At 58.7% G+C, this 22,135-nt stretch overlaps 2 protein-coding genes across 5 annotated transcripts in view; both read right to left on the bottom strand.

Moving 5' to 3' along the window:
- Positions 1–22,135, bottom strand: part of CAPN5 (calpain 5) — a 57,995-nt gene that overhangs the window by 16,331 nt on the left and 19,529 nt on the right. For all 4 annotated transcript variants that reach the window (XM_067750448.1, XM_067750450.1, XM_067750452.1 and 1 more), the window contains exons 2-3: positions 21,527–21,753; positions 14,463–14,594 (exon numbers count right to left, since the gene is read on the bottom strand). In XM_067750448.1, the coding sequence (XP_067606549.1) occupies positions 14,463–14,594; positions 21,527–21,691 (297 nt within the window). In that variant the 5' untranslated portion in view covers positions 21,692–21,753. The remainder of the gene's footprint in view (positions 1–14,462; positions 14,595–21,526; positions 21,754–22,135) is intronic.
- OMP (olfactory marker protein) lies at positions 2,311–8,584 on the bottom strand. Its single transcript, XM_067750453.1, has one exon. It carries the CDS (start codon positions 8,483–8,485, stop codon positions 8,000–8,002), a length of 486 nt encoding a protein of 161 aa, XP_067606554.1. The 5' UTR covers positions 8,486–8,584; the 3' UTR covers positions 2,311–7,999.

Below are 22,135 nucleotides of genomic sequence, written 5' to 3'. Positions count from 1 at the left end.
AGGCGCTACAGCCACTAATGGAGCCCAGCTAAGTGCCGAAGCGCCTGAACCCTCAGGGCTGTCTTCTGAGAGTTAGGGCAGGAAGTCGCTGCAGAAGGCCACCCACAGGCACCAGTGAGGGAGGCAGGATTCACACTCAGGGCTTCAGAGCCTGACACAGAGTCTAGAACCCAGCAAGGGCTGATTACTAGCTGGTCCCTTTTCAGTCAACTGGGTGTCCTTTCTCAGTGAAAACTCCCAGGCCGGCCTCTGCCCTGATCCCTGGCAGGTTCCCTGACACTTGATTTCAGGACAGAAAAGTGTATCAAAAATGGGGTACAGGGACCTTCCTGGTGGCGCAGTGGTTAAGAATCTGCCTGCCAGTGCAGGGGACACGGGTTCGAGCCCTGGTCCAGGAAGATTCCCCCATGCCATGGGGCAACTAAGCCCGTGTGTCACAACTACTGAGCCTACACTCTAGAGTCCGAGAGCCACAACTATTGAGGCCATGTGCCACAACTACTGAAGCCGCACGCCTAGAGCCCGTGCTCTGCAACAAGAGAAGCCGGCCAATGAGAAGCCCGCGCACCGCAATGAAGAGTAGCCCCTGCTCGCAGCAACTAGAGAAAGCCCGCGCGCAGCAGCGAAGACCCAACACAGCCAAAAATAAATAAATAAATAAATTTATTTTGCAAAAAAGGGGGTACATGCAGGGGCACAGAGCAATGGAGAGTCAGAAGCTGGGAACACTGGCCTGGCCACTGCACCCTCCTCCACTCCTCCCTGCTCTGAAAGCTCTGGATTGCACGGGATGCGGAAGAAGGATGGGGGAGGGGGGAGGGAAGAAGAGGAGCCCTGCAGGAGCTGGGAGGTACCACTGGGGCCACGGGAGGATCATTAAACCCAGGGCTTGGCTCTGAACCCTCTGTTACTCAAAAGGCAGCTAATGAGGCTCCAGGGCCTGTGATTAAGAGTCAGCGATCTCCACGGGCCTCAATTTCCCTCCCACACCACAGCCCTTCAAGGAAGCCCCAGGCCAGCCTTCTCACCCCTCAGCCCCTCTCTGCTGCCAGCCAGGGTACCAAGCGAGAGGAAGCAGTCTGTCCAGGGAGGTGTGCTCCCACGGGCACACAAACCAGACACCCTCCACACCACATCCGGTCATGCCAGAAATCAAGGAAGCAACCAGAGGATTCAGGACCAATCTGAAGAGGCTCCCACTAGCCAAAGACGGGCCAATCTGAGCAGCAGTAAAGGATAATGACAGTGATGCATGAAAACACATCCGATATGGTCAAATCCATGAGACCATGATGATATTAACACAAACAAATAATTAGTCACTATTGGAGGGTGGCAGGGAAACAACTCATTTTTTTGAAACTGGAAATCGAAAGGAAAAAAAAAATCAAAGACTTAACCTGACTTTTCTATACAAACTGTGCCATAGAGTAACCAACAGCAGATCAAGGGAGGTTTTTATCTGGTGATGAATTCCATCTAAGAAGTGAGAAGAAATTAGAATATTAGACTCCTATTCCTTTTTTCTTTTTAATATATTTATTTATTTATTTTTGACTGCGTTGGGTCTTCGTTGCTGTGTGTGCAGGCTTTCTCTAGTTGCGGCGAGCGGGGGGCTACTCTTCATTGTGGTGGGCGGGCTTCTCATCGCGGTGGCTTCTCTTGTTGTGGAGCACAGGCTCTAGGCGCACGGGCTTCAGTAGTTGCAGCACAAGGGCTCAGTACTTGTGGCTCGCGGGCTCTAGAGTGCGGGCTCAGTAGTTGTGGCGCATGGGCTTATTTGCTCCGCGGCGTGTGGGATCTTCCCAGACCAGGGCTTGAACCCATGTCCCCTGTTTTGGCAGGTGGATTCTTAACCACAGCGCCACCAGGGAATTCCTAGACTTCTATTCTTTTGCAACCACTGACAAATAATGGATTTAGGTAATCATGGCTTCTAACATCGATTTAGGATCACCGACGGTTCGTATGTCACAAAAAAGAGACAACCCGACATTATGTACCTCCTGAGACAACTTCACCTATGAAGCAGTTGTGCAAAAAAAATTGTGCCGCATCTTATGAAGCCTCCAGAGGTGAGTGCTACCTCACAGGAAACTCAGGGCACAAATGTTAATCAACACCATGAAAACGAAGCCTGCAAAATCCAGATGGTTGGAAACTCCCAGGACAAATGACCGGCTTCTTCAGCAACTAGATGCAAGGGAAAAAAATGAAAAGATGAAGGGGAGCCACGGACTGCAGTAACGGACCTCTGGATCTGATTCAAACAAACTGTAAAATATACATGTAAACATTTGTGACCCAGAGTGGAAACCAGAACAGTTACTGGGTATTTGATGGTATTAAGGAATTATTATAAAGTTACTTTAGTTATGTTACGATATTATGGTTCCGGGTTTTGAACGAGTCCTTATCGTTCAGAGATACATCCAGAAATATTTACAGATGAAATGACATGCTGCCTGGGGGGAGCGGGGTTGTAGAGGAAACAAGATCAACCACGAGTTGGCAGTGGTTGAGGTGGAGGGATGGGTCCAAGGGCTCACTAGGCTGTCTCTCTCCTCTCGCGTGACTACAGTTGAAAAGCCCCATTGCCAGGGACACTAGCTCCCTGGCCCGGCATTCAAAGCCCTGCGGGCAGCTCTCAGCTTCACCCCTGAACACTGCCTCCCTCAGGCCCTATAGGAATGCCTCAGGCCACCTCAGCTTTGCACGGGTGGCTCCCTCTGCCGGCCTCATCCCGTCCCTGTCCCTCCGGGGCCAGCTGAGCAGCAGCTTGCAGGGTCCTCCTGACCCCACCCTCCCCTTGGGCGCCGTCCAGCAGCCCCTCCCCCAAGCTCCTGCTCAGATCCCCACCACCCAGCACAGGGCCAGGGCCAGCTCCACAGCTGGCTGAGTCTTTCTGGGAGGAAAATCCCCAAATGCCGGCCGCAGCGAGGGCCTGGACAGCTGGTGAGCTTGTACACACTACTGGTGTGAAAGGAAAATACACATGGAGTCAGTTTTACTAAGACAGCGCTCTAAAACGGAGCTGGGAGGCCACTGAGAAAGTGTGATTTCTGCACGTCATCACCGCACAGAATCTGAACTTTGACCACTTCTTGTCTTAACGCAGCCATCCAGAACATTTGCCCAGTGTTCCAGAAACTCAAGATATTTATTGGATCCTTACCCTAAAATAACTCTTGACAGCCTCAAGGACACATATTTCCTTTAACGACCTTATGGCTTTCGCCTTTACAAGCCCGACTTCCTCTTCCCTGGAACGCTCTTTGGTTCTACCTGAATCTGTGTCTCCCCCGTTGCAATTCCTAAGACCTGCAAATAAAGCTCCTTGTCCTCTGTAGCCTTGATACTGATTGTCGTTTGATGCTGGACATCAATTTACCAACCTCGGTGTGTGGCTGGGACTTAAGCTTCGACTAGGTCGCCTCTCGGAGCCTCAGTGTCTCCGCATCTACCTACCCTCCCTCCAAGGCTGTTCTGGGAACGAAGGTGGAGAACGGCCTTGGCTGTACTGCATCAACTGTGGAGGGCTGTGCACACATGAGGGGTCGTCCCTGCTGGTGTGTGGAGTACATGGTGTGTGCAAACCTCGGGGGGACCTGGTCCACCTCCCTCCCAAGAGGAGAAAGGAAAACCTTAACGACAGTCCACTGTGTAGATGGGAAAAACAGGCCTGAAGGGGCTGGGGCACCTCCTTGGGCTGACCGGGCAGTGAGGCAAGAACTCTGTGGGATTTGGAGCCCCTCGTGCGCCCATTAACAGCCACCCACTGCAGAATCACCCAGAAACCTCAGAGTCCCACTGATGGGTGTGCCACAGTACCCCCTGGTGCCCCAGGACCTGGAGCACCCCCCGGTGATCTCCCCCAGGGACTCCCACCCAGACCCAAGTGGCTGGGCTCAAATCCTGCTGGGACCCTGGGCAAGTGAGTGAACGCCCGTGTGTGAGTGTGTGCACAGAAGCATGCATGTGTACGTGCAAGTGTGTGCGTGTGTGTCTGTCCGTGTGGCAGAGAGGGAGCTTCCCACACATTTCTGCTTGGGACCCCAGAGGGCCAGCCAGGAGCATTTCTAAACAAGGCCAGTAGGGCTGCAGGCTGAGGGGCTACAGTGGAGTTTCCTGTGCTACCCAAGCTGGGTGAGGTGAGCCACAGTCCTCTCCAGATCCTCAGAACGAGAGGGCCCCTGGTTCTGAGCATCTGGTTTCTCAGTTCTCAGCTTCTGATTCCAAGAGTCTCAAATTCCTGAGTTTCAGACGCCACAGCTGGAAGAAGCCAGGAAGATTGGGCAATCCCCACCCCCAGCCCCTTGGGAGAGGAGCGCCTCCAGCCCACCACCTGGAGCGTGGGGTGCTGACACACCTGCAGGGGCCCCGGGATCCCTGTTCACAAGGAGTGAGCACAGCCAGACGCTCAGAGACCTGGGCGGCCCCTCGGGCTAGGCTCCCAGGCTACTGTGAGGGCTTAAGGTTCCCTCAGCTGGGCCCTTCCAAGCCTGGTAATGGTGAGGAGAATCCACTCCCCCATGACCACTCTCTCCAACCACAGAGCCAGGCCTGGACCCTGCCTATCCCTCCACCCCACACTGCCTGCTGCCCTAAGCACTGGCTGCTGTGTTGCCTCAAGCAACTCACTACACCTCTCTGAACCCTACACTCTTCCTTAGTAAATAGGTTCTCCTAACACCCTCCTCTCAGAATCATGGTGCAAAGTGAGACTCTGGGACTGGGAAAGTACAAGGAGGAAATCCAGAGAGGAAGCCCGTGTGCCTCTCAGGAAGCTCAGTGCTTCACTAGCTTTAAGTCATTTCATCTTCCCAGTGACCCGATGAGGAAAGAACCATTACTATCCCCACCGACAGATGAGCAAACAGGCTCCGAGAGGCTGCTCAGGGTCACGCGGGTGGTGGCTGGCGGCAGCGCCAGGCTGGGTCCCTCACCCTACCGTACACTGGCTCAGTGGGAGGCAGGAGCTCAGGAAACGGCGGGTCTCTCTGCTCGGTGGTTTCTCACAGGTTCCGTGGACAGCAGTCCTCATTTCCCATTCCCTGCACTCCCCCCGACCCAGTCTCAGGAGCAGAACCAGGCCTTCTACTGCCGTCCTCGGGGTGGGAAGCCTGGGTTCCCGTCTCTGTTCCCCCCACCCCTCCCAGAAGTATCTTCAGGAGTGGATGGAGGCTGGGGCTGGAGGGCAGGGCTTGGGGAAGGGAAATGAGGCGGCAGCAGCTGCTCTGGGCAGGGCTCTGGGGTGGTGGAAGACGGGGATGCGAGACCTGCCCGGGGAGCTGTTCCCAAGCAAAGCCCCAAGAGCGGCCTCGGAAGCGGGGCCTGCCCTTGTATCGGGGGAGAAGCCGGCCTTGCCCGGGCCTGGGCCCTCAGATGGGATGGGGGCATCGGCCCTTCCCGTCCCAGGGTGCCAGGGTCATGGGGTCGAAGGCCCACAGACCCAGAGCTTGATCCACGTGCACCCCGTCGCCGGCCCCTCCACACACCCTCTGTGACTTCGAGCCGGCAGCCTCCTCCCCGGGCCTCTGTTGTCACCGTCCACAAATTGAGTGAGGGTCAGGGTCAGGGGGGGCACTAAGGTGACGTGGTGACGTGGGTCTTCTCTGGTCAGTGGGGCAGGGCTGCAAGGGGCTTCCGAGAACCAGGCTGTTCCCCTTAGAAGGTCTGAGGCTGGGAGAGGGTCAGGGGCTGCCTGAGGACATACAGCATGTTAGGGAAATCGGGGCACAGGCCTGATCCCACCCCACCTCTCAGCCACTCCCCTGTCCCGTCTGCCTCCTGCCCAGCCACCCTGCAAGGGAGGGTGACTCCAGATTGAGCACGGCTTGGTGGGTCCCCACCATCCCCTGTGGGCCCCAAGTGTCTCCCCGAGGCCTCAGCATGGCTCTCTCCATGCCCCATACAGAGGCTGGTCTGGGGGCCACTGGAGAAAAAACTGTCAGGGCAGTTGGTTCCTGGCTGGGTGTCACGGGACCTGGTTTCAAACCCCATGCTGATGTCTGACCTTGAGCCAGTCACCACCTGCTCTGGGCCTCAGCCCTGAAAGCGGCAGGAGGAGGGGGCAGGGGTGTGGAGGGGGCCCAGGGAGGGGTGGCTCCTGGGAAGAGAACGTGTACCACGAGGCGGGGACACACAGGCTTTACCGGGGACACGCAGTGAGCACGGCAGAGGCACTCACATGCCCGCACAGAGCAGACGCGCTGGGGAGCGGATACAAGCAGTCTGCAGCCAGAGGGGCCCCAGAGCTGCACGGAGGGGTCAAGCAGAGGGGCAGAAGGACAGGGCCATCCACAGGGGTCTAGCCTCCAGGCTCCCCCGGAGTCAGCAGAGAAGCAGGCAGGAATCCTAGCATGTCCCGGAACAGACACCCCAGCTTCAGGTTAGAAAGGACCATCGCTCACACCACGGCCAAATCTCCCACTGAAGAATCGACTCCAACTGCTTCTGCTTGCCTGCCTCCAAAGTGGGGGCCTGCCCTCCCGGCAGCCCTGGCCACTAGGGTTGGCTCTGACCCTCCATCTCTCAGTGCCTCTGCTCCCAGGGCCCTGCAGCCCCCCGATGGCTCTGCTTCACGAGGGAAATGTCACGGGCACGTCCCTGACACAAAACAGGGCTGACCTGGAGACACGGTGTCGGGGGCGCTTCCTGAGGTGCCCTCGGCTGGTGCCAGGCCTCAGAGGAGCTCACTGGGCCTGTGCAGCGTGAGGGGGGCTTGGAACTGAATCTGCTGGCAATTGTGCCTCAGTTTCCCTCTGTTTGGTGAGTGGGTTCTGCCCTGTGACCTCTGAGGCCAGTGTTCCGCCGTCACACCACACTGTCACCTCCAGCCCACTTCTGACCATCACCATCACAGCTCCCCTCCAAGGCTGCCCCCGATTCCCACCCCTCAACCCCACCAAAGGTGCCGCACCAGGATGACACACCTGCCTTCTCCGACCAGTTAGCCAGGAAAAGCCTGACATCCCAGGAGGGCACACCTCAGGCCCCAGAGATGTTACTGTCTCCAGCTCCAGGGCTCTGGACCCCCTCTCTCCAGCTTCCCCCAGGCAGAGGGAAACCTGTTTACTACACTGTTCCCCACTTCACCGGCTCAGGAGCTTCCCCTCCCCAAGGCCATCCTGATCAAGCCCCTGCTAAGGGCCACCAGGGAACCAGCTGGGCAATTCAGGCTTATCCACAGGGCAGGTACGGAATACAACCATATGAATATAGCATGCTCTCTCTCAAGACGTATGTGTATGTATAGATAGATACATCTCTATGCAACGTTTCTGAGATCTCCCCCTTCACTTCTCCCCTCCTGAAGTCCCAGAAAACCAAGAGCTGGCCTGCACAGCCTCCAGCGTGCCAGCCACTGCCCACTGCCCAAATCAGCCCTCACAGCAACCCTGCCCAATGTCTTAAGAGCCCTGAGGTGTCGTGGGCCCACACAAGGTGCCCGGAGCAGCAGGCTGAGTGTTCACCTCCAGACACGGACACTGGGAAGGGGCATCGTGGCCAGGAGGGCAGCAGATGCCTGTGTGCCACTCTCCAAGGAAGCTGCTTTGTCATCTCTTTGTCATCTCTGGGCCCCTGTCTCCGGAGGAAGCCCAATGGCTGGTTCCTTAGAGGTGTCTCTCTCGGTCTGTGTCTGTCTCTGTCTTGGTCTCTCAGTCTCTCTCCCAACAATGGAGCAGAGAGAAGGCCATCTCCCAAGGCCTCTCCATCTCCCCACACTAGCCCCGACCAGGTCTCCATGGTCTACGGCAGAAGCAGCGGCAGCCAGGTCAGCTTCTAGACTACGGAGCCCTTGCATCTTCCTCCCGTGAACAGGAGCGCCAGCACCAGGGAAAGGAGAGAAGGAAGGACGCAGGCTCAGGGGTCCCGGCCAAGCCAAGTACAGGCCAGCAGCTAGAAGAATGTCCCCAAACACACACATGGGGGAAAGGGGTATGGGCAGGGGTCAGGCAGGTGGGCCAAGGGAGAGGGTAGCAGCGGGCAGCTGCCATCAGAGCTGGCTAAAGACCACGGAGGCCTTGAGGCTGGCAGGCTCGACGCCCTCGCTGAAGGTGATGAGGAAGTACATGACCTTGCGGATCTTGGCCAGCTCGGAAAGGCGCTCCCCAAACTCCAGGGCGTCGGCCTCATTCCAATCCATGGCTTCCGAGTCCTCCTTGCGCCAGAAGATGGCAGCGCGGTCCAGCAGCTGCCGCGTCATGAGGTTGGTGAGGTCGGTGAGGTCGGGCATCCAGATCTGGGAGGTGCCCGTGATGGTGACCCTGCCCGGCTTGTCCAGCACGACGTCCAGCCTCTGCTGCTGGATGAAGTCGATGCGGTACATGGACTCGGCTGGCGGCGGCAGCTTCTCGCCATCCTGGCTCCTCCCCCCGCGCTGCTTCAGACTCTCCACGCGCAGCCGCATCTGCTTGGTCAGGTCCTCGCCCAGGACCAGGGGCGTGTCCAGCTGGGTCGGCTTCGGCTCGTCCTCCGCCATTGCCCCCTCGCTGCTGCCGCCTCCACCGTCCAGGAGCCGAGTGGACTGGGGCCTCACGGCCAAGGCGAGAGGCCACCAAAGAGGGGCCCCGTCTCCCCTTTCGCCCCCTCCTCGTCCCGCCCCTCTTTGCCACTGGCTCTTCCCAGCCCCACCCCGTCCTCAAAATGGAGTGTGCAGGAGGGCGGGCGTCCCCACACGCCTCCTTCTCTACTCCTCGCAGAAGCGGTAATGGAGGTACTGCGGGCAGGCAGGAGGGTGGCAGGCTCCTCAGGGACCAGCTGCTGTGGCAACCGCGCTGGCCACCACGGATGCGCTGAGAGCTGGCTTGCTGTGAAGAGGGAGCACTGCTTACAGGCAGTAAGAGGGCAGGAGGCGGGGGGCAAGCGCTCACTGGAGACGCATCAGGAGAGGCTGAAGACGCCCTGGCAGGAGGGTGGGAAATAAGGCCCAGAGGGGCCCACCGATTTGAGATTTGAAGTCACCTAAGCCGAACCTTGGCGCTCTCCTTGACTCGGCCTCACCCGCACCCCTCCACGCCCGATGGGCAAGGCCTGTGGATGACCCTGGAAACACGTCTCCCCAGCCCCACTGCCAGGACCCCAGCCCAGCCACCATCATCTCTCACCTAGACCGATGTTCTCAAACTTCAGGGAGCATCAAAACCAGCTGCAGGACTTAAAACTCAGTTTGCTGGGCCCCACCCCAGAGTTTCTGATTTAATCGGTCTCGGATGAGGCCTGAGAACCTGCATTTCTAACAACCTCCCAGGTGATGCTGATACCGCTGGTCCAGGAGCTGTATTTTGAGAATCACTGACCTGGATGATTCTTGCCTGCTGGCCCCGCCTCAACCCTGCGCCTCATGGCAGCCACATGCCCAGGAAGCTCTTCTACTAAAATCCCACCACTTATCACCCCTGTGTTGAGCCTCAGTTTCCCCCAGGAGACTTGAGGCCATGGAAGAATCTGACAAACGTCTATATCCCCGGTGCCTGAGGGGGAACCAGGAGCTCAGCTGTTATACGTGGGCAAATGGAAGAAATGTGAGAGTAACTGGGGGTGGGGGTGAGGGAGAGGGGAAGCTGCCATGACACTGACACACAAAGAAAAGAGGACAGAAGCACAGGCCAAAGTGTAATAACTGAAAACAATCTGAAGGGCCCAGTGGACCACAAGCACAGTCAATTGCTAGATGGAAGCTAAGTAAGTCAGTGGGGTCTTGGGCTACACAAACAGCAAGAGGGTCACCAAAGGGGACCATGCACCCGATCCTGTTAAGACAACACCTCAAGTCCTTGGGTCAGTTCTGGGGGCTGCTGACAGCAATTCCCCGATGGTATTCGAGAAAACCAGGCAGCAAATGTTAAACTGCCTGTCCCTCACAGAACCTTTTACTTTGTAGCTGGAGCAGCAGAGGAGAGGGGAACAATGTGTCTGGGGAGTGACTGTTCGGGGAGCTTCTCTCTCCTTCATGAGGAGGCGCCATTTCCTTCCCAGCACTAAATTTTCATTTTTATTTGTACATTTGCTTCGTTTTTGTCTGTGATGTCTCCCCACCAAGAGGGCAGGGACTGTGGCTGTCTGGTTCATCACTCTAGTCACTACCTAGAACAGGGCTGCCACATAGGAGGCCCTCAGAAATCCTGAATGAATGAATGAACGAATGACACTGACAAGAGAATAGCTGATGGATCATGGGGCCTAAGGACAAGGACGACATGAGGAAGATGGGCACATGGGGAGAGAGTACACGGGCATTGACCGAAGTCAAAATGTGGTTTAGAGACAACTGTGCATCGGCACAGGAAGGAGGGAGACGGCTGGAAGGTGAGGGTGATGGAGGAACAGAACCAAGCACTGGGCCAGGGTGATGAGGGCAGGGTGTCAGCCACACAGGCACAGTAACCCCTGGGACGCAGCAGTACTTGGGGTGGGAAAGGCTGGGAAACTGGAGGTGCTGAGCCCTTGATGCCTGGGTGCCAGGGTAGCTGGTTGCCAGGGGATGGCAGTAAGGTGGGATGCTGGTGGGGGCCGGGGGTGGGGGGAGTGGGGGACAAATGGCATGAGCGTGCAGGGGTCTATATGGGGAGGGTGTGGTCTGGAGGCATCACTGAAGGGAGAGAATGCCGCCGCCTCTCCGGGCCTGCAGGACATGGTGGCAGGTGTCCAGCTTCTACCAACGAGGACTCAGAGGCCGCAGGACCCTGGGGAAGGGCCTGGTCTCGGCCTGGGCAGAGGGTTACCGACCGGCAGGAAGAGGCTGAAGGTGGAAGCTGTTACCAGGGCTGGGGCCTCACAGACAGGCAGGGCAGGAGGGAGGGAGCCGTGGGGACCAAGGACGGCCAGAGGGGAAGGAAGGGCAGGCGGGAGGCTGCGGGTGGGGCTGGCCCACTGCTTCCCACAAACCTCTGCTTGGCCACCAGATGCCTTGGGAGGCCCCACCAAAGGTTGGACGTAGGAGTGAACAGAGAAGAGAAAAGCAAGGTCCAGACTGGCATCCGTGACTGCAAACATGTGATCATAACAAATGAACAAGCCCCTCTTTAATCCCCAATGGAAAAAAGACTAGAAGGAAATGTAGAAAACCCTCCACACTGGCTGTTTGCAGGTAGTTTTTAAAATCACCTGTCCCCAGTACCTAGAGTGGCGCTGGGGCATAGCTGGTGCTCAATTATCGAGTGGTACATGAACTGCTATATGCTAAAGGGCGGGGATTGCTCATATAACATGGGCAGGGGTGGGATGGGAAACGTTTTTAAGAGGAACTAAAAGACTGCGAGGCCCTGCCACCAGGTGCCTCCCCTAGGCCGCGGCCCAGGATGCCCACCCCCCAAAACTCGCTCTCAGACACTCGGGCACCCCGCTGGGTTTCTGCTCAATTCTGCTCTCCCCCCACCGGGGTCATGGCTGTCTCCTCCTGGGCCTGGGTACCCCGTGACTCAGAGCAGGGCTCAGGCCTGCCCTTGCGCCTGGGGCCACGCCAGGCTCTAGGGAAGGTGCGCTCACCTGGCTTGGGCCAGGCCAGGCTCATGGCAAATGCTCCAACCCAGTGTCACATCTGACGTCTGGTCCACAAAACCTGGTCACCTGAAGTCCACTGCCCTGCCCTCAGGGAATGCACAGTCAATTTGGGGAGACCATAATGCCCCCATCAGGGATCCCATAGGACGGGGAGGCCTGCTTCCTAGAAGTGTCCGGCAGAAGAGAGGAATAGGTGGGAGGCCAGAGGAGGGGCAGGGAGGGATTTATATTGCTGCTAAATGCCATGGGCTTGCCCCGCACCCCTACCCCGTGGGCTCCTTTAATCCTCCCACTACCATGGGGACTGGAAAAGTCAGGTTTACACAGAGGCCAAGAGAAGAAACATGACCTGACCAAGGTCACACGACTAGCGAGAAACCCAGCCAGAATCAAACCCAGGACCCGCTGGCTTCAAATCCCCCGCCTGTCGGCCCCAGGCCGTGTCAAGTACTAGAGGTAAAGGGGCGGCTTCCTGGAGAAGGGGGCATGTGTGTCGGGCGTGATGTGCCTGCACTGAGGCTCAGCACCCCCAGAGTGTGAGGTGGGTGGAGGGAGCAGGGGTGCAGCTCAGGCTGAGCGCCCCCATTCCATGGAGAAAACAGGGTGGGGCAGGGGAGGCCCTGCAGGGCAACAGGCCCAGCAAGTGAGGGGTGACAACAAACAGGGCCCAGTCAGCAGGGACAGGAGGGGGAGGTAAGGCACAGTAATGAGCTCCCCGGGGCCTCGTGCCTGCCGCCGGGACCCAGGGTCTCTCACCACAGCAGCACCAGAAGGCAGAGTGCGATTAGCCCAGAGCAGCCCTGCCTCGCCCAACCTCCCAGGGACCTAAGCTCCTGGAGATCTGCCCCTGAAGCTTCCAGACAAGCCAGGCTGGGTGCCCCAACACCCTGCAGGAGGAACCTTAGGCCCAGAGATAAACACAGGCCTGCCCATGGTCACAAAGCACCAACAAAAACCTCTTGCCTGCGGGTCCGGGGCCCCTTCTTCCACTTGCTAGGTGGAGAGCTGTCCCAGGGGTCGGGCCCAGGGCAGGGCACACGGTAAGCTGAGGCTCATCTCTACAAATGACTAGACAGCCCGTTCCCCAGGAGGGGACACAGAGGGCCAGGCCCCGGCCCCACTGCAGGCCCCGGGAGGCCTGGGGCTGCTGGCCAGTCGCTGGGGAGGAACTCTGTTCTCAAAACTTTCTTGAGCCTTCTCTGTGCCGGGCTCCTGCTGGGCTCAGCAGGAAGATATAGACCAGCTTTGTCTGTGAGCTCGAGAGGGGAGATCACAGATAAACAGGCAATTACAGGGCTGGGTGGGAGGTGTAAGGCCAGCCCCACAGGGTTCCCATGTGCCACCTCCAGCCCTAGACGGAGCCCTGACCGGGGCACCTTGTTCTGGGCTCAGAGAAGGGGTTGGAGCCTGGAGGCAGGAGGGTGAGGACAGCTCTACACCTGAAGAACAGCGCCAGATCCCGAGCCATGAGGCTCTCCAAGGCCCTCCCAGCTTGGACGCCCCGTGACCACCCACGGCCTCTGCCGAGGGGCCTACAGCACAGAGCTTCCCGTATCCCACAGGACCACTGGGGCCAGGCCCCAGGGATGCCCACTCGGGGGTGGCTTTGAGAGGTCACATCCCTGTTCAGAAGACATGACAACAGGACACCTACCACAGTCCCAGCCTCGGCGAAGGGCACAGCTCCCTCTGATGGCTGAGGGACGCCTCAGAGGATGAGAACAAACTCATCTGCCCCTTGCACCCTGCTTGCCCAGGAACACCCATCATGTTTCATGAATCTTTTTTTTTTTTTTTTTTTTTAGGCGGTACGCGGGCCTCTCACTGTTGTGGCCTCTCCCGTTGCGGAGCACAGGCTCCGGACCCGCAGGCTCAGCGGCCATGGCCCACGGGCCCAGCCGCTCCGCGGCATGTGGGATCTTCCCGGACCGCGGCACGAACCCGTGTCCCCTGCATCGGCAGGCGGACTCTTAACCACTGCGCCACCAGGGAAGCCCCATGAATCTTAATGATCACAACACTGGTCACTGCAGCGCTGCCCTGCACAAGGCCCTGTAAGCACAGTACCTTGTTCCACCCTCACAGCTCCCCGACAGGGAGCTACTCTGATATCCCAACTTTCTGGATGAGTAACCTGAGGCTAATTACAAAGCTATGAAACGGCGAGGCTGGGACTCGCACCTGAGCCTGTAAGACTCGGATGCCCGGTGTTCTTAAGCCCTACCGCTAGTCCCTACAGAAAGAGCAGAAAGGGCAGGGATGAGAAAGGGGCAATGACTTGTATTTGCTGGCGTGGGAACCCAGGATGCAGCCATCAGTTACTCTTTAGAAACCACAACTCCAGCCTCCCTGCTTCCCCAAGGAGGGAGCTCTGAGTGTTGGACTTAACGGCTGCACCGCCGAATGCTGCCACGAGAGGGCGAAGTGTCAGGACCGGAGCCCATTCTTTCCAACCTAAAACCCTGTGGTTCTGGTCCAGAATATCAGCTGCTTGGAACCATGAATCATGAAACAGGATTGTCTGGATCACTCCAGCTGTTCAGAGTGAGAAGAGTGAGGCCCAGAGAAGGACAAGAGCTGGCCAAGTCGCACAGCAGATACTGGCAGGGGTCTCCTGAGCCGCAGTTAGTGGTGTCTCCGCACTGCACATGCTTTAGGCAGCCTCCACATTTCACAGGTGCGTATTCTGCTCAGTGGGCCCCCAACAGTCAAGAGCGGCCGCATCAGAACTGGGAGCTCTGCAGATTCCCAGCACCTGCCCCTGGGCTGGCAGGGGCAGGGAAGGCAATTCTGATGCTCAGTCAGCACTGGGGAGCCCTGGCATCACCCCGCCCCATCCCCACACAGGCTGTCGTAACGTCTCACCTGCTCACTCAGGCTGCACCTCCCCCATCTGATGGGGAGGGCGCCAGGCTGAGTTAAGTCTCCCCAGCACCCCTGCCTGACCCAGGCCTCACCTTTTGCCACAGTGACTCGCGGGAAGCGAGGGACGAGCAGGCCGCCACAAACCAGCAGTTGCCCACCTGGCCCTGGTGCAGGTCGTGGGAGCTGATGCCATCCACAAAGAGGCGGGGGTCCTCGCATATGTCCTGTGGAGAAGCCGAGAGGAGACCTCACTGTCTGCTGGAGATTCGCACGCCTCCCCTTGCCGACTGGGGCCCTGGGTCAGTTTCTCCAAGTCCAGCTTCCCCCAGGGCTGCCCAGGAAGCCCTTCTCCCCTCCCCTGGCTGAAGAACTCTGCTCTTCTGCCGAAGTTTGGATGATGAGCAAATACTGTGGAAGGACTTCGAGGGGCTGGACCTGGGCCACCACCTTCCTCCTGCCCTCTGTGGTCCTCCCTGACCAGCAAGGGCTCAGTGTCCATCATCCTCCAGCACCAGCAGCCCTGCAGGGCCATCCCAGCCAGCTCTCAGGGGCCCACAGTCACAAAGTGGGGTGAGGTGCAGGGCAGAAACGCATCAAAATTGCACATGACGAGTGCAAAGGGCCAGGGAGAAGCGAGGAGACAACCATCCCAGGACCCATATGGGCACATCCTCGGGCTGTCTCATCTGACCCTCACCCCACCCAAGCAGTGTGGCATTTTTATTCCATTTTATGGATGAGGAATGAAGGTTCAGAGAGAGGCAGTGACTTTCAAGGACACACAGCAAGAAATGCCGAGCAGAGCTGAGCAGACACCCCCAGAGCTCTCCGAGTGCCCACCCCAGTCCCCTCCTCCTCACCCATCAGCATCTTCACTCTACAGAGCTGAGAGCGAGTGACTGCTCTCCAAGGGGGGCAACAATACGGGCTGGGGGAGGTAAACATTGAGACATGCTTTCCTTCCTGCTGGCACTGTGATCTATCCTCACCATGGTCCTGAGAGGTGAGCATTGTGCTCATTTCACAGATGAGGAAACTGAGGCCCAGAGAGGTTGAACAACATACCCCAGCCACACAGCACTGGCCTGCCTCCACTTCAGCTGGTGCTCCTGAACCAGTTCAATCACAACAGAGCTACTGAGGTCCTACCGGAGGTAGCCAGCAGAGGGCAGCAGAGTCAGGAAGACAATTCAAATTCCTGCTCCTCATTTACCGGCTGTGCAACTTTGGGCCAGTGGCTCAACCTCTCTGAGCCTCCATTTCCTCCCCGTGCAAAGGAAGTAGATTATTATGCTTGCAGGGCTGTGTAAGGACTCCACAGAACATGCAGGCAGAGCACTTGGCAGGGGAAAACGGGGCAAAGGGCCATCAGGTCTCACTAAGGTGTTCAGGACTCCTGTTGCCACCTCTGCCTGGGAAAACCAGAGTTTGGGAGGGCCATTGAGCGCTGTAACTCCCCTGAGGGCATGAGCACTCCAGATGGGATTTCAGGGTGACCCAGGGCCAAGCTGCAAGAGGCTCCCCCAGAGTACAGACTGTGGAATGCCACAGGTCTGAGTAACACTGCCCCAGGTCATGGAAACCCAGTGAGGCTGGAAACCCTGTGAGCTCTCAGGAAGCAGTGGCTTTGCCTCCCACCCAGCTGCCGTCCTCATCTTATCTCCCAGGCCCAGCTCAGAATTCTGAGCCAGAGGGAGCCATGACTTAGCATCTGCCTCCCTGGGGCCCGGAAGGGCAGGCAGGACAAGGGTGGAGGGGGGCTTCGTACCTGGAGGACCCCAGCCACATCCCCACCATGGGAAAAGAGACAGCTACCGCCTGGCATCAGAGGAAGTGACTTCCGAGGCACCCCTCCCCCTTGTGGGCCCTGCACAGAGACAGGACCACCCATTCCACAGGGGAGATGCCGAGGCCCAGGACGGGGCAGGGACGCCTGGGGTCATGAGGCAGGTGGATGGATGAGACAGAGCCTAGCCCCCGGAACAGAGCTCTCCTCCCCACTAAGCGGCACTGCCAGGGCAGCCTGTGGGCAGGTCCAGCCACCCCAGCCTGCCCCAGACACTCCTCTGGCCCCTGGGAGAGACTGAGCTCAGGGCTCTGGAGTCCGTGGTTCCAGGCTCGGCACCGCCCTGACTCCCTGTGATAGAGCAGAGACCTGGGGCGAATCTGCCAGCCTGGGAGGGGGCGGAGAGGAGGAGGTGGTCTGGGTGTGTTCCCGCTGCCAGGAGAGGCGCGGGTTTGCCAGCTCAAGATAGAGAAACGACTTGAGGTTGGCGGCGGCACCTGGGGTTGGCCCTGGAGTCCAGCAGCCACCTTGGGACACCTGGAGTCCAGCGGCCACCTTGGGACACCTGGAGTCCAGCGGCCACCTTGGGACACCCTGAATGGAACAATCAGACACAGCTTGCAATGACTGGGCACCTGCTGTGTGCCCAGCTGTGCAGAACAACCCTGTGAGACACGTACGGTTAGCATCCCCATTTTATAGATGAGGAAACCAAGGCACAGAGAGGGTAAGTCATTTGCACAGGGCCACAGAGGAAGAGGTGAACTGAGATTCCAATTCAGACAGTCAGCTCCAGAGCCTCCAGCTGGGCCAGGACTTATGAGTGACAAAGCTACCATCCCTTCTCCATCCCCTGCACCTGTCCTTAGCCCAGCTTGGGGGACTTGCTATATGGCAATGAGATCAAGGGGGCAGGGGCAGCGCAGACCCTCACCTTTATCACCATACAGCCCCGGCTTCTCAAGACCAGTGTTTGTCGTTCCACCTTCCCTGGGCCATTGGCTAAGCACAGAGGACAGAGCCAGTCAGAAAATTCCCAGCCCACAGGCAGCGCCCTTGAGGAGGAGAAGTCTGAGCGTAACCCTCCATGTGAGCACAGCTGTGACAGCAGGAACCCAGGGAGAGATCAGAGGAGGCTGCCTGGAGGCGGTGACGCCAGCAGAACAGGCATGGAGAGGGCTGATGGGCAGGGAGGCTCCAGAGGGGAATGGAGACTCCAAACTCCCCCCCAAGATGGGATCCAGCCACAGCCTCGAGACCGATGCCACCTCTGACGCCATCCTCCCCGGGGCCCCCAGCCAGCTGTGCTCCCTCCCAACGCTGCCCTCCCTGAAGTTCACCTTTGGTCTCCCTCACCAGCCTGAGAGCTCCAGGGCAGGGCCCAGGTCTGGCTCTGCCCACCTCCGGTGTCAGGAACAGGACTCGGCAGGTTCTGCTGCGGGCAGGAGCCCTGGGAGGAAGGGACAGCAGAGTGGCCTGCAGGACAGGGCTGGGGTGACCACTCCTCCGGTCAACGTACGTCTCTGTGGGGCACAGCCTCCTGCTCCTGCGGTCACCTCTCACCTCTCGGCCCCTTCCAGCCTGCCAGGCCAGCTGCACCAGACATAGGTCACAGCCCGTAACCATCTCCTCACTGAACCAGAACTTCAGGTTTCCAGGCCCGGTGCAGAAACAGGAAGGCAGCTAGTCAACAGATCCAGGGCGCCTTCAGCCCCTCCGCTCTCCCCGCTTCTCCTCATCCATCCACCTTCACCCCAGTCACCTCCCTCCTGGAAGCTAAGATCACAGCTGGAATCGATTAGAACGGGGAAACTGAGGCCCAGGAAGGAAGCAGGACCTCTGCCTGGGACCGAAAACAGGGCAGTGTTCTCAGGGGTTACAGCCTGTGCCCCATCCCCTCTGCAACAGACTTGCCTCCCTGCCCCATCCTCCCATCCTTCAAGGCCACCGGAGCACATGCCAGGGAGGGGATCATTCCTGGGCGGGGCAGGGCAGAGGCCCAGGTGGCTGGACTTGACGCAAACTGCCTGCTTCACGACATAAAGGGGCCTCATGCTCAGCATAGCCAAAGAGCGGGGCCTTCTCCAGGTGCTGGTGCGAGCATGAGCCCCAGATGGGGCCGGGACCACCAGGCCACCTTGCGAGAATTCTGGGAGGTTCCGAAACTGACGTCTGCTTGTGGGATCCCTATTTGTTCCCTTCTTGGTTCCAGCAAAGGACCTGCAGGTTCATCCCCAGAGATGGGACAAGGCACAGTGCAGCAAGGGGGGACATGGGGTGGAGTGGTACGCAGGGATGAGAAGCGGCGGTACTAAGGCCCTGGGCCTGACAGAGGAGGAAGCCTCCCATCCACCCATCCCCTTGGGATTCCCCGAGTCCCAGGCCTCCTCCAGTCTCTTATCTCCTCTTATCTCCCTGGCCAGGCCCCTAAGGGAGGCCAGCAGATGTTTACTGAATGGGAAAAAAAAAACAAAGAAACACTGGACCTCGGAGGAGGGTGTGGGCCGAGGCAGGTGCCCTGGGTGGGACTGAAGTGGACCAGAGAGTCCAAGAGATGGGACTTCCGGGCGGGGCTGGCTCTGGGTCCCCAACACCAGGCTGGCAGGAGCAGGCGGTGAGAGCAGGCAGTCTGTCATCTGCCCCCTGTGTGTTGAACAGCACAGATATACCTCAAATCACTTCAACCTCCAGAAACCAGGAGCAGCGAGAACTATTCTCCCCATTCACAGATGAGGTAACTGAGGCCCGGGGAGGGGAAGTGACTTGTTCAACGTCACACCTCCTGCAAGGTAGGGCCAAGGCCATCTGGCTCAAAAGCCAGCCTCCTCATTCCATTTTGGGAGAAAGAAGAGGGAGGCTGGCAGGCAGGGAGGCTGGCCGAGGAGATCCCCCCAAGAGCAGAGAGGCCACAACTAATGTCAAGAGAAGGAGCTAGGGGAGGGGTGGGAGTGAAGACGGGCTTCCCCTGGACCTTCGAGAGTTGGCTTTTTGCTCCATTTGTAAACAGTCAGGTCACAGGACCCAGGAAATGGGACTCCATAGAAACACGGCTGCCTCGGGCCATGCTCCACCTCAAGGGAGTTAATGGTCACCCCACTGGGCTGGCCCCACCCCACCAGCCTGAGGCAAGTGAGCCTGACTTCCTGCTCCACCAACCCTACATCCCGCATGCTGTGGAGCAGGGCCTGCCCGCTATCCCACCCTGCCACCACCTACAGCCCCACTTACAAAGGGCCGTCCATCACACACACCCCAGTCCACACCGTCTCACCCCGTCATCCCACACCACTCAGAAGTGCCTGGCCCTGAACTGCCTCCCAACCCAGAACTGACCCCCACCGCCGCCCCTGGGCCCCGCTCAGTCGTCTCCGTCTCAACGCCAACCACCACAAGCTGCCTGTCACCGGCCTCCACATCCAAGGCAGGGGCAGCTCCGCTCCTCCTCTTTATGTGTCTAGGAACAGCTAGGCACCAAGCCCAGTGAGAAAGGCAGCGAAGGAGAGTGTGCCGTGGCAGGACTCCGGAACTGGCAGGCAAAGGGCCCAGAGAGGGCAGGTGACTCCAGCAGGGTCACACAGCAGGGGGATGCTGAGCCCAGCCAGCTTGGCATTTCCTCCTCTCACTGCAGCAAGCCGTGCCTCACCAGCCTCCTTCCAGAGCCGCAGGATCTAAAATGTCTGAGTGATGGCCAGAGGGCAGCAGAGGGTCAGGAGGGGAGCAGCGAGGGGGTGGAGTGAGAGGAGGGCAGGGAGCTCGAGCACCCAAGGCCTCACAAAGGCCTATTGAGGCCGGCCTCCTTCCCCACCCACCAAACATAGGAGAGGGAGGAAGCCATGGCGGTTGGGGGTTCACCAAGGGGCAGGAGTCTCAGGCCAGGCCTGGAGGAGGCTGGGAGTTCGAAGAACCAAGGCAGCACAGCTCATGCGGCTGAGGTCCCCAGGGGGCACCAAGGACCCTCTATCTGGGACCGGGGAGGTGGGCCAGGGCGGGCAGGAGCCCGGGGAGGAAGGGACAGCCCAGTGGCCTGCAGGACCAGTGCAGGCCACTCTGCTGCGCCCCGCTGGGCGATCGGGGCACGTGCTTGCCCCTCCCGGACTCAGTTTCCCTACCTCTTAAGCACCCCAGTCCAAGAACATCGGATTCTGTGCATTGGAAGGGACTTGAGAGCCTGGCCTGTGAGAGGAACATGAAAACTGAATTTCACTTTCCCAAAATGTCCAGTGGGGCTGGAAGGCACTTGGTAACGTGCAAATCTTCCCCCGTCACACGCTGCTGACAGCCTGGCCTCAGATCCCCGCTGCCTCAGAGCATAGCTGCCCTGGCCCAGCCCTGCCGACCCCAGGGCCCCCGGGGCTTCCTCTCCCCTTACTTCACCCCACACACCCCACGCTCCTGCCACGTCCCAAATAAGGCTGAGGTTTCAAGCTCGTGTCTTTCTCACACCCCACGCTCTCACCCCTCAACTCTGAGATGCCTCCTCTGAGCACTGGAGGGGGAGTCTCCCCCGCCCCAGGCACCTCGGTCCAGCACCGTCTCCTGTACTGAAGTCCCTCCGGTGTGACCAACTCTCAGTGTCACCAGCACAGCCGCGGAGACTGGGGAGGGGGCCTGGGGCACTGGCCTTCAGCAGCCTCTCCGTCACCCAGGCCCCCGGGACACCCACTCTCACACTCAGGAATCGGGGTTAAAGGGAATGAGATCATGCCATGAGGCCAGAAGCTTCTGTTCAACACGTTCCAGCCACAGCGACCAAGGCTGGGACAGAGGGAGCCGCCAGACAGATGCTCCGTAATTCACAGATCCCGGCAATAATGGTGACAGCTGGCTTACGGGTGCCAGGCGTGGCGCCAGGCGTTCACGCATCGTCTCTTTTAATGCCCACAACTCTATGCGGTACTATTATTTCTTACTATTACTATTATTACTGATTAACCATCGTAATAAATACCTTCCATGTACAGCAAATGACTATTTCAAAATCACTATGACAATAATCAGCGAAGTAAATTCCTTCTACTTGAATGTCACTCTACGTTGTACTAAAAAAAAAGGCACGTCCAAGTCACCTCATTTGTGTCCGAAAAACGACCCTGGCAGGAGGGTTTGCAGAACAGAGGGCCCCACTTTCCTCATAAGGAAGCTGAGGCCCAGAGAGGTCCTGGCTGGGCAGTGGTGGCCACGGAACTGGGGGCCGCTCTCCTGGCTCCCCAACCGGATGAAATCCCACAGCAGGCGGGCCCAGCGTCAGCCGCTCCACTTTCTCGGCTGCCTGGGGCCTCAGAGCGACCCCTGCCAGTCACCCACTGTCCCCCGCAGACTGGGTGGGTCTGGGCTTGCCCACCTTGGCACCAGTTCGGACCACACACTGACCTTGGGGCGCTTCCACCTGACGGCGGGCCCTGGGGTGCCCGTATAATACAGTGAGTCGTCGGTGGCGGGGAAGGTCGGGTCCTCAAAGAGCACCTTCTTGCGCAGACAGGCCCGTTTCAGGGCCGAGTAGTTCTGGTCCTCATAGGGCTTCACGCAGGAGAACATGGTGACCGCTGACCCGGGAGGGGAGGCCGAGACAAGGCAGCAGAGGGCAGCTCCTGGGGTACCTGGGAGGACAGAAAATCAGAAGAGCATCACTTCCTGAGGACTGGAGGCCCCGAGGGATATGCTGAGTGAGGTGGTCCCCGCGTGCTCCCTCCCCACAGGTCTGGGAAGTGGGCACCCTCATCCCCATTGCACAGGCCAGGAACTGAGGCTCAGCGAGGGGGAGAGACCTGCCCAAGGTCACACAGCTGGTACGCACAGAGCAGGGAGAGGAACCGACTAACTCCACAGCCTGAATTTCCTCATTTCTGATGCCTAGAGGTCATGACGCCAGGCCCGCGGGCCGACAGGGCACAACCACAATGGCGCTCAGGGCTGCCTGGCCGCACCCACGACCTCCCTTCCTTTGTTCCACCAGCCTTCCTAGAGCTCCCAGACAGAATC

Source organism: Pseudorca crassidens, chromosome 9 (genome assembly GCF_039906515.1).
Source record: "Pseudorca crassidens isolate mPseCra1 chromosome 9, mPseCra1.hap1, whole genome shotgun sequence".
Taxonomy (NCBI): Eukaryota; Metazoa; Chordata; class Mammalia; order Artiodactyla; family Delphinidae; genus Pseudorca; species Pseudorca crassidens.
This window is presented reverse-complemented; position numbering and strand designations above follow the sequence as displayed.